The sequence below is a fragment of the Streptopelia decaocto genome, assembly GCF_964273445.1.
Source record: "Streptopelia decaocto genome assembly, chromosome: 16".
In the NCBI taxonomy this organism is placed as follows: Eukaryota; Metazoa; Chordata; class Aves; order Columbiformes; family Columbidae; genus Streptopelia; species Streptopelia decaocto.
In genome coordinates this window covers 782255-798537 of record NC_138671.1, presented here as the reverse complement: position 1 = coordinate 798537, position 16283 = coordinate 782255, and the positions used below count along the sequence as shown (strand labels likewise).

The window sequence follows — 16283 nt, the reverse complement described above, 5'->3', positions numbered from 1 at the left end:
GTGGGGAAGCTGCTCTGACAACCCACAGGACACACCGATTCCAGGTTTTAGTTATTAAAAAGGAAGGTGAACAAGAGAAACATTGCTCTGTTTGCCTGAAGCCACTTAGGGAGCGAGGAGGCCAGACCCACCTCCATGGAATCCCACGTAGGACGTTCCTCCTTCCACCCGGGAAAGCTTCATAATGAAGTAAACAAAGACAGAGACTTCTCCCAGGTCCACCTTGTTGAGCTCATTAACAACCGTGTATCTACAAAGAGGAAATGCCATTGACAGATCAAACAGAGATAGAAGTGGAAGCCGCAAGTCTTTCCTGGGTGAGAGCAGCTTCTCCCCATGCACAGACGGGGCAGCCGAGCGGAACATGCAGCTGGAGCCACTTCACGCTTCACTCACCTGGCTGAGGCCACGAGCTGCGCGTTTTGGGAGCCATCTTCAAAGTCTGTCTGGATTATAAGGACTTTATTTCCTGAGGTGGCACCAAGGAAGTCTCTAAAGAGGGAAAGGACATTTCAAAGAAGTCACTACATAAAAACCAAAACATTAGAGACTGTTGTGGGAAAATAAAGGAAGATTGGTGAAGAGGGTGGGAAACACTCGTGTGACTTGCAGCTGGGGTACAGAAAAATACATACGTCACGTTCCTCGCGCTGTCCTGCCCACGCGGCCCCCCGGCCGACAGCCCGCGCGGAGCGGACGGCGCAGCCCCGACTCACCGGACGTGCTTCAGGAAGGAGAGCTCGGTGTCGAAGCGCTGCAGGAACAGGATCTGCGGCCTCTGCGCTCTGCCCTGCACCTCCCTCTCCAGGCAAGCGGCGTCCGCGCTGGTCAGGAGCCGCGAGAAGGTGGTGACCTGGCAGCGCGACATGGAGATCGTGCTGTGCCCGGGAATGCCGCAAAAAGGCAGACACTGGTCTGTCCTCCCCGTTACCGCTAACTTGCTGCGGAGCACCCCAAAAAATCCACAGTTTTGCCCTACTAGTAGGAAAAGGTTCAACACGGGCTGTTAGACCAACCCGGGCCACTGCTGGGTAGCTGGACACAACGACTCTTGGTGCTGCCACAGATGGGGCAGTGCAGCAAGGCCTTGAGAACCCCCCTGCCCCTGGTGAGCCCCCCGTGTCCCGTGGACCCCCCGCTGTCCCCCCGCATTGATCCCAGGCAGGAGAGGGGGAAATTCTCCAGCCCATCTCAGCTGAAGTTCTTCAGTTTTGGTAGCAGGCAGAAGTAAAACAGAGCTATTGCATTAAAGGCCCACGAGATCTCTGGTTGTCTGTGGCTTAGCTGGGTTAAAATCTTTAGTATCTTTAAGACCAGAGGCAGACACAAAGAAATGAGGGTTCCAAGGCTCCTGACAACCTTTTCTGCAGCCAGGAGCCTGTTTTGCTGGCTGTGCCCATGGAGGTAGAACTACTGTTCAAGTGAAGACATGCACCAGCTCCCCAAACTCACTTAAAACCCATTGCCATGAAGCATCAAATACCGCTTCACGTGTAGTGAGGTATTCGATTCTCCATGATGCAACAGCACCGCTGCTCAAACACCTGCCTCCGCACACGTGGGCAAGCGCAAGGTGGCCGCCAGGTTCTCCGGGTGCAGCGATAACACAGCCCCAGTGGCAGAAACCAAAACCCTCGGTGCGGGTTGGGAGGGCTGGAGAGGACGCTGCAGGATACTCACCTCTGTAAAGACCGTTTGGTTCCCAGAGGCAGCGTGGACCTGAGCTCGGAGGAAGTCGGCGAACGACGTGTGCTGCTGCTGCTTGAAGTAAACCCTGGCCAGAGCGTCGGCCGTGAAGGAGCCCACCGAGTGGCAGTGGCGGACGACGGCGTCGGGGGTGGCGCAGTCCAGCAGGGCCAGCCGCGCGCCGCTCCTCACGCGGGACGCCAGCTCCGCCGCGGGACACGCGCCTCTCAGCCTCTCCGTGGTCTGCAGGACCACCGAGGCGCAGGCGTTGGGGTGGTAGCCCACAAAGACGTCCGAAGGGCTGTACTGCTGCTGGCTGATGAAGTGCTCTTCTGTATTGGCTGCAGTGAACTCCTGCACCCACTTCTGCAGCTCCTTGACGGTTTCTCTTTGGCTCTTGTCCAGCACAGTGCTGATGTCCAGGTAGTGCTTTTCCAGCCTGTTGATCAGCGGGATGGGAAAGTGCTTATAGACCACGTCTTTCTCCTCGATGACTATCAAACGGAACTTCGGGTGCACGCGGCACTTCACCCGGTGGGTGCCCAGCCCCAAATCCACATACTTCTGGCCAGCAAGGTACACGTAGTATTGATTGAGGGCATCATAGAGGCTTTCATAAAGGTTCTGCAAGTTGAGGAGCACAACCATTTGGCCGGTTTCCATGCAGACCTTCACTCTGTTGATGTTCCTGCATATCTGGGTATACTCTTGGTCCTTAGGGAAACTGGAGCCAAAGATAATTTCAGGCTGCTGCCGGGCCGTGAAGAAAGCCTGCTGGAGGATCTGCAGCGCGGCGTAGTTCTCAGTCAAAACAAGCAGGTACCTGCAATCGCCATCCTGGCCATCGCTGTTAATGTTTTGGCGTATCAGCTCAATTCTACTGATGTCACAAGCACGTATTGCTCCTTTCTCTGGTAACTGGGAGGTGAATATTTCCAAGGCATTGACATCATCTTTGCCGCCAAAGTTACGAAGAACGACCTCAGCTATTTCTTGAGGTGTCGGATCACTTTTGGAACTCTTAGCTAAGGCAAAAAACATCTTTATGAGGCTGTAGTAGTCCCGCAAACCAAAGAACTCCCTGTCCTGGGCTTTGCAAATATTTTCGTATGCATCTGCAAAGTGGCAAAAATACTGCTCGACCTTCTGCAAAGCCCCTCGTGCCGAGCAGCAGATCCCCTCCGCGCTTTTAATGAGCTCTTCCTTGCTGGGGTCACCACGGGAGACAAAGATGCCGCGATTCATTTTAGCGGGGTCCAAAGCCCAGTTGGAAATCCCAATGAAGCCAACCTTTTTGTGAGGAACAGGGACGTCATCTATGCAGCCGTCTTCCAACAGCGGGTGCAAAGTCTTCAAGGGCATTTTGGGAGAGTCTTCTGCCAGCCCAATCTCATCCAGAACCACCACCGAGACATACTCGTCCAAGTTCTTCCCCTCCTGGAAGCGAGAGCAGTGCTTGAACGTGCCGATGATCCCCTCCGGCGTGGAGAGAGGGCTGCACTGGAACGACACCAGATGGATCTGCTTCAGGTCCTTGAACAGGTCCGAAGGAGCAGCCTGGCCCTGCATAGCATCAGCCACAATGGTTTTCGCAAGGGATTTGGAGCTCCCGGGCTTCCCAACAAGAAAGAGAGGGATTTTCAACTCAATGCAGATGACCATCATGAAGACATTTTCCTTCAGGGCCAGGTTTCTCGCTATGGTGTCTCGGAGGTGCACACCGCTCAGGAACAAGTCCTGCATCAGGGAGATTTCCTCCAAAATCTTTTTCTGGGTATCATAAGGCTTTGGCAGGACCCGGCTGATCACGCTCCGATACGCCTCCTTCTTCTCCAAGGACGCGTGGTAGCAGACGCCCACGGCCAGCACCAAGGCCCAGAACACGGCGTTCCTCTCGGCAGGGCTCTTCGGAGCCCTCTTCTCGGCCAGGAACTTCTCCAGCTCCGCCAGCAGCAGTTCACTGTGCTTGTGGAACCACTTGAGCACCTCCACGCAGCGCTCCACGTCCCGCAGGCTCACGAAGCGGCACTCGTCGTCCCGCTGCCGCATGTACCGCTGGGAAGCAAAAAGCACCTCTGTCACGGCCTCGGCCTCAGCCCGCTGCATCGGGACCTGCGCCGTCGCCCTCTGCACTATCTGCTGGATGTACATCTTCTCGGTTAAGTTGTTCAGCTGCCCAAAATCCCACACTAACGGGATCATGCTGGGTGGGAGCGCGTGGACCCGGTACACGAGCTGTCTCAGTGGAATAGAGCCAAGCTTCTCCTTCGTCTCGTCGGCTTTGACGCGGTAGCCCAACCCAGCTGACTCCAAGCGCTGAATCATCTTTGGCGTGTGCTTCCGATACGGGTTGCAGGCTGCTATGATCTGCAGGCCAGAGCCAGAGGCCAACGGCTGCCCCTGGGCCGTGTGGTCACACAGAACCTCCTTGATGCTGCTCACAGCCTCTGTTGTGTTGGCTTCATCGAAAAAGAGGACAGTGTCCAACCCGTGCTGCTCCTTATTGGCTCTGGCAAGGGCTTCTGCTTCTTTGATCCTGGCATAGATCATCTCCGCGGTCGTACCCCCGTGGACTTTCACAAGCTTCATGTTCTCCACCTCTGCGCAGCTGCTGCGTAACTTGCACAGGAACTTTATAAGCCTGGTTTTCCCACAGCCTGTTTCTCCCATGATGACAACCGGGATGTTGCACCTGAACCGCATCTCAATAGCCAAGATCTTGAGCATGTTGTCTGTTGTGAGCTCGTACGTCTCGTCAGGGTCTATGACCCAAGGGATTCCCAAAACCATGCAAAGCTTTTCTAGCTTCTCGTGACGAGGCAGCTCATCAAACTGAACATTGAAGGGAACTCTCTGGAGTAACAAGCCTTGGTACAACTGCGATGTCATGACATTTCCCTTGATAATTTTGTGATTTAAAGGATGAACAGCATCGACACCACCACTGCTATTAGGCTGAAGGTGAAAACCAATGAACGTCATGGACACGCGATCGTCATTGAAAAACAAATAAGGGTGAGGCTCAGACTCCCACTTTTTCCGAACGCGGAAAGGAAGGAGATCTTCTTCTGCAACGTCTTCCAGGTTGGACGACTGCCTTCCCGAACTTTGATCGGAAATGTTGAGGGAAGGTGTTGCAAAATCCCTCGCCATTAAAATCATGAAGGTGACAACAAAGTTCTTGAAACCTTTCAAAGTGTCCTGGATGAAGTCGGGGTTGCAGAAGACCGAAGCTTCACAGTCTCTCAGCTGGACATTGAGAAACCAGGTGAAGTTCCGGAGCTCTGCCCAGGAGGGGTCGGCGACCCCGCAGTGCAGCAGGAGCTGCTGCAGACACTCGGCCGGGCTCCCTTCCACCGCGCACTCCTCGTAACAGAACGTGTCCAGGTCGCAGCCCTGGTCGAACCTCCTCAGGTACTGGAAGGGCCTCTGGAAAGCCTCGCTGCAGAACTCCTCCCCGTCCATCCCCGGGTCCGGACCGTCCCCAGCCCGGCGCCCAAGCGTCTCCATTTCTAGCACTTCCTTGGGAGACTTGCACGTTACTTTCGGGAACACATCAAAGAAATTAAACTTCTGGCTTGCTGACATCTGGAATAGATGAAAAGAAAGTTTGTCATCACAAAGGTGTAGCCCTAATCTCTAGTTTATTTAATCCGTTCTTAGCAGTATTCTTGCCTAAAGTCACAGACCCAACTAAGTAACAGCGGATAACCTATACAACCGTGACACTTGTTCCCCCATGCAGCACTTCTTCCACCTGAAGTGAATCAAAACAACTCATCCCATTTCCCACTAGAGTCTCCGTCCTGTCTGTTGTCACCCCAGCCTCTTCTCAGCGCTACCTCAAAGAAAACTGAGCCCAAGAAACTGTCACCTATCCCTGTCACTTCTACACTCTGTTCTTATAGCTGTATAGAAATATTCTAGTACTTTCACACATGCAAAGCAACACAAGGAAAATTAGATTTTGCATTGTTGTTTCCTATAAACGTTACAGTGGGGCCAGTGAGGTTTGGACTAACAGGCCTTCAGAAACCACCAACACAAGAAATCACAGCAGGTATCACTTACCGTCTGGTTCTCATGTCACTCGGTCCGACACCAGCGACACGGCTTTGTAAGGGCTGCCCAGCGCACGCTACGACGGGCGGGACCCCCTGCCCTGTGTGTAGTTACAGCCTCGAGACCCATCTGCGCTTACATACAAACACGAGTTCAAAGAACTGTTGTGTACGTACATGTCTTGCTGTTTTCTTTGGCACTGGTGATACCTCAAGGATTTCAATGATATACAAATGGCACTTCTGTCGCAGCCACATCTTTCCGTTATTATCTGTCAGATACTGCAAAACCAACAGCTTGAACAGAAACTCTGGAATTCCGCTTTGTACCTGCCACAAGAGAAGAGGCAAGTGCATTTACTCGTCATGGCTCCCCAGAGCGCTGGAAGAGCTGGGGGCGGCCGGGATCTCCAGAGATCTCGTCCAAGCCCCGCTCAAGGCGGGCTCAGCTCAGCTAGACCAGGCTGCCCAAGGCCACGGCCAGGCAGGTTTGTCATGGCTGCAAGGCTGGAGACTCCAGCTTCTCTGGGCAACCTGTTCCAGAGCTCAAGCACCTTGATAGTAAAGAGTTCTTCATGTTACTTACACAGTAACTAGAAAACATGTCCCAGGGAAATGGCTTGCTAAGAAAAAAAAGCTTTAAAGAAATAATTTGTGCAAGGATCCACACAGAACTTTAGGACAAGGCACCCACTGGAGGATGTACTTACTGAAGAGGTGATATCAAAATGGAATATCATGGGCTTTGTCTGGTGCTCTCTCTTCAGAAAAGGCAGAAGAGATTTTAGCACTTCATCTTCATCTATTTCTGGTTCAATGAGTCTGATGGTTTTCAGAAGTTCCGTACAGTCAGGCTGCTCTGCTTGCAGCTTTTCATGTAGCCTCTTCACATACAGAGATTTCCCTGGTATCATAAAAAAAAGCCATCAATATAAAACACATCACATTAAGGTCACAATTGAATGAAGAAAATCAAATGCTAAGCACCCTACTCCTCCAAGACCTCCAAATGTTCTAAGAGACGCCCAGCAGGACAATGGGGGTGCTGCTTGGAGCCACCGCCTGGAACCGGAGCTGCCACCTGGAACCGGAGCCGCTGCCTGGAACCGGAGCCGCGGCTGTGCTGGCTGCTCAGGCGGCCGCCCAAAGCCTTCGCTCCATTAGGACTTGGATCTATTTGATTATGTGGCTGTCTCTAAAGCCAGACCATGGAGGGCAAAAAACCCAGCTGTTGTGAGAGACAAAAGCACCCTCAAGTTTCCCATCTTCTCCTGCAGAAATTCATTTTGCCAGTGGAAGTTCACACAGGAGACGATGGGACAGCAGCTCGGAGCGGGCTGGGCACACAGCTGACACACAGCAGCCCTTCCCCAGGAGTTTCTCCGTGATTTGCAGCTCAGGAGCCCCAGTGCCAGAGGTAACACCTTTGTGCTTTATAGCCCTGATGGATGTTTCTCTCATGACTGTATCTAATCACTTTTTAAGCCTGTGTAAAGCTCTGGGTTCCACAATTTAATGAAGCACTGTTTGAATAACCACCTTCTTCTGTTTGCTTTTCAGCCTGCCAAGCAGTTTCACTTAATACCCTCCAGTTTCTTGCATTAAGAGAGAGCCAACAACCATTTCCTATGCAAGAAGAGCAGGCAGACCTTACAACCCTTGGCCACCTCACATGTATTTTCCTGCAGGCGTATTTTACCCTCAGGAGGTCAGATTCATCTTACCCAGCATTAGCTGTCTGGTTTGCATTCCTTCTGTAAGTCAGTAGGAGGAGACGAGTGTCAGCTTAACAAGATGAACCATCTCTAGAGATGCCTCTCTCGGGACAGAATGTCCTCCCAGCTTTCGCCTCACCTCAGCCACTATCACCCAGATCACTCTTTTTGCCCAGATGCTTATGACTTGGGCAGAAAACCCAACAAGGTGAACCCCGCTCTGGTTTTTAACACTCAGCAGACCCCACGTCGCGGGTGACATCTTACCCACACCGGCTCTTTTGGAGGACACGATCCCAACACTCATGTTGTCCTTGAACACAGAGGCAGCGGAACTCGAAGGCCGAGCGACTCTGTAGTGGTGCTGGAGGTACCGCTGGATTTCGGCCAGCGGCCTCTGCGGGATCATGTGCACTTTGTACTGGCTGAAGACGGACGGGATGTAGCTGTGCTCCCTCTCGCAGTTACACAGAATGACGAGGCGGTAGGCGCTGTTGTAGCGCTGCAGGTGCTGGAACAGCTCCTCCGCTCGGCAGCTGACGTCGTAGCTCAGCTCGTCTGCGTACAGCATGCTGTAAATCCTCCCTCCTGCCCCGCAGGGAATGAGGCACCTCCTGAGGAAGAGCCCCACCTGCTCAGCACTGGTCTGCGGGGTGCACAGCAGAACTTCATCGAAAGTGGGCAGGGGCTGCTGGGGGCTGTTCATGTAAATAGCCAGAGCCGCCGTGAGCACCTCGGAGCGAGGGCACGTGATGAGGTTGGGCTGCCCCACGCACAGGAGGTCCCGGGGAAAGTTCCGTGTGACGCGCTCGCTGTCCGCGCCGGCCAGGCTCTCCAGCCACCCGCCCAGCGTGTCCACGTCCAGGCAGCCGGGGAGGAAGGAGCCCATGTTGCTCATGTAGCACTCCCAGATGCACTGCAGCCACACGCTCAGGTCCTTCTCGCCGTCCAGCATCACTTCAAAGTCAGGAACAGCCTTCCTGGAGCCGGGAGGCACCGCGGTCCCGGCGGCTCTGAGGACGTCCTGCTCAGTGCAGTTGTGTTTTAGGAACGAAAGCATCATCAGGGCATCCTGGCTGGGTGTCCCCTGCCCCAGCTGTGTGCACAGATACACCAGCTGCTCAGCCGTGTAGTAGTTCAGGTAGAAATGCTGGAATCGTTTTTCATACATGAAGCTTTTCCAGCTCTCCAGGAAACTCTCCATCGTCTTGCAGAGGCCCGGGAGCACAGCTGCCGCATCTCCCTGCCCTTCCAGCACTGGGATCGGTCCCAAAGAGAAGTCTATGAGCACACAGGATTGTCGTTTGGGTGAACAGTACACATGAGCGAGCCAGGAGCGGAAGAGCATGTTCCCAGCTGAATAAAGGTCTATAAAGGCTTGTGCAAGTCTTTGGACATTGGAAAATATCTGTGTGGGGATAGAGGAGAGATAAAAAACCTAAGCTGATCTACCAAGACAAGTCCCGGTCATGAAACCACAGGAAAGACTTTCAATCAAAACAAAGGCTTTGGCCCCAGCCAGGTGTGTCAGGCCTTGCGCTGCAACAAAAGACGGTGGCTTTTTAACAGCAGCATCCCCAGGAAGGCAGCGAGGAATCCCCCCTCCCTACAAACGCAGAGCAGCCCCCCAGTGCGGCCAGAGGCTGAGGGTCCCACCCGCTGCCCAGTGTCCAGCTCGGTTCCACCTCGGTGGGGAGCACAGAGCCAGGAACACGTGCCGACCCGCTACCGTTCACCCCCAGCAACCCAGCTGTGAACCACAGGCTTAACAGCTGATATTCAAGGCAAAATCCACCCCCAGCCTCAGCATCAGTAACCCGCTGGGTTTGAAATCTGACCTCGGAGAACTTCTCCACCTCCAAGCCTTGCTCTCCCTTTGCTGACATGAGCATCAGTTTGTTCTGCAGTTCACGGAGCTCTGCGAGAGAGTATTTCCATGACGCCTCGTTATCCCCGGAGCTCCCCGGGAGGGTGAAGCGCAGGACAGTGTCCAAGGAAACCTGCCAGAAAACAAGTCATTATTGCTGATGTGCACCGGGGCTCCAGCTCCTCGGGCGGCGCTGCGCCCGGGAAGGGGAGCACTTAGGAGGCAGCACCTCCCAGAAAGGAATTGTGCAGAGCGGGAGAACAGCTCCAGCACGTTCCCGACGGTCACCGACACGCCAGCAGTGCCGTCTGCGGGAGGAAAGCCTCACCTTCCCGCCATCGGCCGGGGCTCTGAGAACGTAGACTCCTCTGCTGTTGATGGCAGCCGCCAGCGAGAGCGAGGACAGCTCCACCGAGCCGTGGCTCTCCTTCACCGTCCGCAGCCACGCCAGCTGCTGAGCCGACGCGCGCTATGGGAACAGAAGACACGGCGCTGCGGCGTCACTCTGACCGGGCGCTTCTTTCCAGGATTACACCCGTGCTCGGGACACCCAGCTTGGGCTGGCACGAGTTTCAGATGGGGAAGGAAGAAGGAACGAGTGCTGGCCGCGGGCTGATCCTTCTGCACAGCTGCTCTCTACCAACACCACGGGAGGCCGAGCAGAGCCCACGTGCTTCAGCGCCTCTCGCTATAGAAACATGCCCTGCTGCAAAGAGTAAATGGAGTTCCCAGCCACCTGCCTTCCCTCTCCTGCATCATCCTCCAAACTCTTGCAAGGGCAAAGCTACACCACATCACACCCTCAAGCGCCAGCAGTGCTCTGCAGCAACCCGTGCTGTACCAGCCACCGCTGCCGCAGTGAACTTTTGTGCCACAGAAACAAGAGTTTTTCTTGCAATAACAAGAGCTGCGGTGATGTCCCCACACCAGTGCAACCTGCCCCTTGCACTCAATCTTCCAGCCACTCCTGCAGAGCAGCAACACAAGAGGCGGCAGAGGACCCGCTCCCGCGGAGCTCACCAGTTTCTTGGGCAGGTTCTCGTCGCTGTCCAGGACTCGCCACAGCTTCTTCAGGCAGCGCATGAAGTCCTCGAACCCCGACTCCCGCCTGAGCTCGTAGAGCAGGGACGAGTAGCCGTGCACAGTGTCATGGAAACAGGCCACACGGTCCACGTCCATGTCGTTCTCCCCCGCAGAGATGGACGCCAAGTCCACAAATACCTTCAGCTCATTCATATCTTAAATGAGATAAGCACGCGAATGAACAACACGTGATGCGGCTTCAACGCAATTCCACATCACCACCTTTTACAGCAAATGCAGAAAGAATGCCTTCGAACAGCATCTGTGCAACATCCCTCCGCCCATCCCGCCAGCAGCTTTACCGGGCGATTCATCCGCACCGGTGACATCCTTGGCCACGGCTTTTCTCCGCATTGCCAGGACAGAAGCTGTACAAAGGGTGCGTGAGACAACCGCGCTGGCAGACACACAGCTAATCCCACCACTGCTGCCTCTGTTCTCTGACATAACCGGGCTGGACAAGATGAGCTTTGAAGGTCCCTTCAACCCAAACTAGTCTATGTTTAAATGGGCTATTTCACAGCACTGAAACCCTCACGAGGTGCTTGTAACTACGAACAGCAGGAGCTGTGAATGCATGAAGCGGAGAGCAGGTGGGGCAGGGACACAGCACCCCTTCTGCCGGTCAGGGACAGGGTTTACAGCCATCCCTTCTGTCCGCACAGAGCGGGCGTGCGGAGCAGCACGCACCTTGCAGCGCCTCCCTGACCCAGCTGACGAAGTCCCTCTGCTGCGCCAGCTCCCGGAGGCAGCCCCGGCGCGGCACCGTGATCCCCTCCAGCAGCCTCTTGGCGCGCACCAGCTCGGGGCTGATGGAGTCCAGCTTCTGCATCTTGTACGATTCAAGCTTTGCTGTCTACAAAGCAAGAGGTGCAAACAAACATTCGGTCTGGAAATGCGAAATACAACCTGTTGTCCAGCAAGGAGAGTCCTCTGCAAAGCCACACCCCAAGCAGAAGGTACCACTTCTCTCTTTTAAGAAAGATTACACAAAAGCACTTTGAACACTTCATTTTTATCCCAAATAGGCATTTTGGGACAGGGCATGGCTCTTGGCAGACTGGGAGAGATGTGTGAGTGTTCGGATTTACCCAAGCCTTCCAGCCAGCGCCCCGACAGTACAGAGCTCAATGGATACTCACTATGTCCAACAAGTGTTCCAGGACACTGAAGTCTCCAGAGAGGTTTAAACTCTCTTTGACACTGGCAATGATCTTCGCAGCATCAAAAGTTAAATGCATTTCATGGTACTGCTGGATCTGCTGAACACGCTGATCAACCCAGTCTCTGTCTTCTTCAGGCCTAAGCTTACACATGATATTTAGCTCAGTTTTGATATCTTCAGGATGATTTGTGAATTCCTGAAAAATTCGATCAACTGCAGAAAGTGTGAGACTTCCAGATCTGAGCTCGTCATACAGCAGTTCATAGCTCACAAAGCAAGGGGAGATTAGACGGCTGAAAACGTTATCGAGGTCCAATACGGAAACATCATCATCCTCTGCCTCCTCTCCCAGGCTCCCAAACTCCTCTTCCGAGCCCCCACGCTCCTCTCCTGCCCTCTGTGCCGCTTCCTCCCAGAAGCGCAGGAACACCAGGCTGTCCTTCAGACCGTGCATTTTCTGGGCACATTCTTTCAGCGCGGGGCTCAAGCTGTAGTAGGTACGTGGGGGTCTCCTCTCCACGTCCACAACTGCATTTAGTCTTTTTGAACCAAGATCTTGTGAGTGCTGAGATTCCACTTCACCTACATCCACTTTAAAACAGAGAGATGGGTCAGAGATGGGTCAGGTGTCTCGCCTGTGTCCACTTCATCTAATCCACCAAGCTGCAGAGTGCTGCTGGGCACGAGGAACCTACAAATATCTATGGTGCAGAAGCACTCATTTGATCCTTTAAACGCTCCAGGTTTACTCCCCCCACCCCTCCTCAGCCTTGCTGTGGTTTAGAATAAAACCCGTTTACAAAGCCTGGCCATTTTCAAAGCAAACAAGGCTTTCTGCAGTGGCCAGTTTCACTTGCTGCCCCAGAGCCCCACCTTGCACAGATGCCTGCACCTTCCTACACATGCTCAGGAAGGTTCCTATTGCTTTTTGCTCTTTCCTGAGCAGTGTCACTTCTTGCCGCCTCCTCCGCAGCAGCTCTCGCAGCTGTCCCAGGAGCAGCTCCCGCTCTGCAGGTCCCAGCTGCTGGTGCTCTGAAAGAAAACCCGTCTGTGGTCACAGCGCAGATGCCCCCGCACCCCGTCCCCCGCCAGGTCTGGATGTGCAGCCAGACCCCTTGGTGAACAGCCACCACAAACTGGCCATGGACGCGACAGAGACAAGGGCAGCACAGCTAATTGCTGACGCACCTAATTAGCATTACTGATCACTGAAGGAGGCTAACAGAGCAGGCCATCCATCACTACAATGATGCCATAAACCAACAATGCCGCCTCTGAATGGCTCTTACTTATCTCCCAGATGCAGATGAACTGCTGCTCGTGCTGGAAAACCTCCTCCAGATGTTTCACACGGATCTGCCCTTTCTGGATGTCATGGGTGACGCTCACGAACACGGAGTCTGCCGCGGCCATGACGCTCCTCGCCTCCTCCGTAAGCGCTTGCAGGAGCTTCGTGTTTGTTCCTGTTCCAGAAACAAAGCAGCCCCCTTCACAAAACCCAGGCAGAACCAGGATCTGCTCCGCATCATGACAGAGTCCTTCCATCTCCCCTTTGAATCCCTGCCCCAAAGCCCGGGAGCTCATCCCACCACCCTCCAACCCCTCGTGTTTCTCTGAACATAAGTGGCCAGGATCTCAGGAAAGCAGTTCTGGAACCTTCCCATGGAAAGCCCATATCCAACACCCGTGGAACAAACGCACGCCATTTGCATCCCTTCACACAGCAAACACTTCTGCATTTTTGTGTAGCAACAGCATATTAGAACTTCTCAGAGAGATAAGTTATGTTCTGTAAATCCACTCGGTCTGCAGGTTCAGCAGCCCAGAGCAAATCCTGAATGGGCTGCAGTGGGTTGGCAGGAGAGGAATGCCAGCTGCCTCCTCTCCAGAACCAGCCTGAACACCTTGAGCTTTGAGACAGAATAAAACAAGAGCAGGACAATTTATATATATTTGTTTCCTGCTCTGCAAAGTAGGAGCGACAAGGCAGAGAACATCTTTTCATTGACTCCTATAAATGTAACTGAACATCATACCGTTAAAGCTGAAGATACGTTTGATGTCCGGCCACGTAAGCACGTGGTGCAAAATCTCATCAAAATCATCCTTCAACTGCCCGTCCTCCATCGGCCAGGACTTGACAATGATAGCCGACACGAGCTGGCTGAACTGGACCATGTTGTAGGCAGATACCTTCTCCAGGAGGTTGCTCTGGGTCTGCACAGGCACACGGGACGGGGGGAGGAACACGTCAGCGTTCGGGATCGGGCGCTGGTGCCAAGGGCTCTCACCCCCAGCGCTCAGGCGCATCCCAAAAAAGCCACGCGACACGGCCGACACCCGCAGCCACGAGGGCAAAAGCATTACAAGTGGTTTTCATGGACCCTTTTATCAGTGGATTCTCATTTCCTGATTCCTTGTCAATATTTTTTCTGGTCGGTTTAACAAACTTAAACAACCCACAGCAACTCGAGCAGCAAGGGACTGAACGCACAGCCCTCCTTGCACCACAACGCACAGCCCTGTACCATGCAACAGCTTTTCTGCGCAACCGGCAATCTGACTTTTCCTGCCCCGAGGGAAAATACAATACCTGGCAAGCCACGGCTACAGCCTCCATGGCACAGCTCCGGAAACACTCCTCGGTGGAAGAGTCGAGTTGCACTAACCGGTAGTGCTGGCAGCAGTACACCAAGATCTGGTTAACTGGAGTCTCCTACAGGGCAAAAGGGAGATTCCTTATCTTAAAGTTGCCAAAGTCCTTGTTGTGCAAGCATGAAGAAGTGCTGCTGGTAAGACAATAAAAGGACCTAAGATGAAAAATGTAAGTTCCCCAGGGGAGCCAAGTGTCAGCCCATCTATCGGGCCTGGAAAAGAGATTAAACACATGCTTGGAGAATCTTCCCACCTGAAATGTGTGATTACTTCCACCAGGAAATACTTGTTTCCCATTTACGCCATGAAAAATCAATGGCTTAAAGAATTTTGCAACTGATGTGGAAAGGAGATGAGGAGATACACAAGTTCAGTTTAGAAGGGACCTCCACAGTGTGTGTGTTGGGAGCCTGGACAACACAACGTCTGCACGATGAATCGCAACAGACGAGCAGCAGCTTGGCTCCTCCGCGTCCTCGCTCTCCACCCGCTCGCTCTCCACCCACCGCTCGGAACAACGACAGGGCGGTAATTGCTCAAAACGCGCAGTTTCCCTTAAAGCAGCGGGACCGCGGTCACTGCGGAGCAGCGCCCCAGGAGCACAGCACCGTACGGTGACGTCTTGGAGCCTCCACAACACGGTTTATCACAGCAACGGCAATTTTTAGGACCGGAGCCAGCGTTCTCACGTGCCCGTTCAGGCTCTAGAACTCTTCCCCAAGCACAGCAAAGAGCGTCTGCTCTGAAGTTGGCCCGTGGTCCCCCCACCTCCTGAATTCTCCTCGCCAGATCGGCCAGCAGCGTCGCCTTCCACCTCTTCGTGAACTGCTCGTCTGGAAAGCTGATCTTCATGAGCTCATCCCAGGCCTGCAGGGAGCAAACAAACCGAAACACTGCAGGTGCTGAGATTGAACAACTGAATGTGCAAATTAAAAGAGCTATGTGGACAAGAGACCCCCACTGCTCGGACAGTCCTGCACGCCTCCCAGATGTGTCCATCCAGAAGGAAGAGCAGTCCCAGAGCTGCAAAAGGCAGCTCCTACACCCAAACGGTATCAGAATGTCCCCGTTGCTCAAGGAGAGCTGCGGATGAGCCATCTCCCCCTTGATGCTGGGGCCTGTCCCAGGAGCGCTGGGAGCAGCTGGGCTGTGAGGACGGCCAGAGGGACAGAGAGCCAGCAGGACACACAGCTCCAGCTCCACCATCAGGGGCAGCTCCTCATCCGGCAACGCCTCGTGGAACAGCCGAGAAAGAGGAGAAGCAAAGCGAGCCCAAACCAAGCCCTTCGCTTTTCAGCCCAACAGTGTTTATGACAAAGCGGCTCCTGAGCCTGGAGCCCGGACGCCTGTCCCACCCCAGCCTCCGCAGCCCCTCATCGCAGCTCCCAGCACAGAGCCGCTAGACTCAAGGCTATACGGTTAAGATATGGTAAAACACTTTTTATTCATATTATTAGAAGGTGACAAACCTGAGGTTCAGAAAAAATAGAGAATGCCACATGGTCCTCATATTCTTTCACTAATTTCTGGTTTAAAGCATTTCTGAACCAGGTTCGAACGTCTCTCAGAGCCTCAGCAAATACTTCTGCCATTGGAACTTCTTGCACAGCATCACTTGGAACCTGCTGCACACACAGAAGGAGAAAAACACACACACAAACACACACCACAGTTCAAACAGGAGAGCGACATATGACTGATTGAAACCAATATTTCCGAAAAAGAAGGCCTAACTGCATCCCAAGCACCAGCACGCCCAGCAGAGACCCAGCACCACCCGAATAAAGGCCAGAGGGCGGCTGGGAAAACCAATGCTTACAACCAGCGTGTGCTAAGAACGCTTATTCCAGCAAGTCAGAACCCACGATGGCCAGTGTAGGCATCTAACCTTTTATTTTCAATAAGAAAATCAAAACCACTCCATGATTCCATACTTTTTGAAAGCACCACAACCTCAACTTAGAGCACTAAGTTTTCCAAATTGAGAATGGATATGACCTCAAACCAGCCTGTTGCACCATTTTTGCAACACTTGAGATGCGTTGCTCCCC

At 53.6% G+C, this 16283-nt stretch overlaps 1 protein-coding gene across 1 annotated transcript in view; it reads right to left on the bottom strand.

Annotated features, from left to right (window-relative positions):
• RNF213 (ring finger protein 213) overlaps positions 1 to 16283 on the bottom strand; it is a 46501-nt gene that overhangs the window by 19222 nt on the left and 10996 nt on the right. The window contains exons 14-31 of the mRNA XM_082067425.1: positions 15702 to 15854; positions 15001 to 15099; positions 14171 to 14293; positions 13614 to 13794; positions 12867 to 13040; positions 12451 to 12609; positions 11555 to 12168; positions 11103 to 11268; positions 10350 to 10567; positions 9658 to 9798; positions 9301 to 9462; positions 7730 to 8870; positions 6458 to 6651; positions 5925 to 6077; positions 1681 to 5274; positions 717 to 853; positions 397 to 492; positions 132 to 250 (exon numbers count right to left, since the gene is read on the bottom strand). Of these exons, the coding sequence (XP_081923551.1) occupies positions 132 to 250; positions 397 to 492; positions 717 to 853; positions 1681 to 5274; positions 5925 to 6077; positions 6458 to 6651; positions 7730 to 8870; positions 9301 to 9462; positions 9658 to 9798; positions 10350 to 10567; positions 11103 to 11268; positions 11555 to 12168; positions 12451 to 12609; positions 12867 to 13040; positions 13614 to 13794; positions 14171 to 14293; positions 15001 to 15099; positions 15702 to 15854 (7624 nt within the window). The remainder of the gene's footprint in view (positions 1 to 131; positions 251 to 396; positions 493 to 716; positions 854 to 1680; positions 5275 to 5924; positions 6078 to 6457; positions 6652 to 7729; positions 8871 to 9300; positions 9463 to 9657; positions 9799 to 10349; positions 10568 to 11102; positions 11269 to 11554; positions 12169 to 12450; positions 12610 to 12866; positions 13041 to 13613; positions 13795 to 14170; positions 14294 to 15000; positions 15100 to 15701; positions 15855 to 16283) is intronic.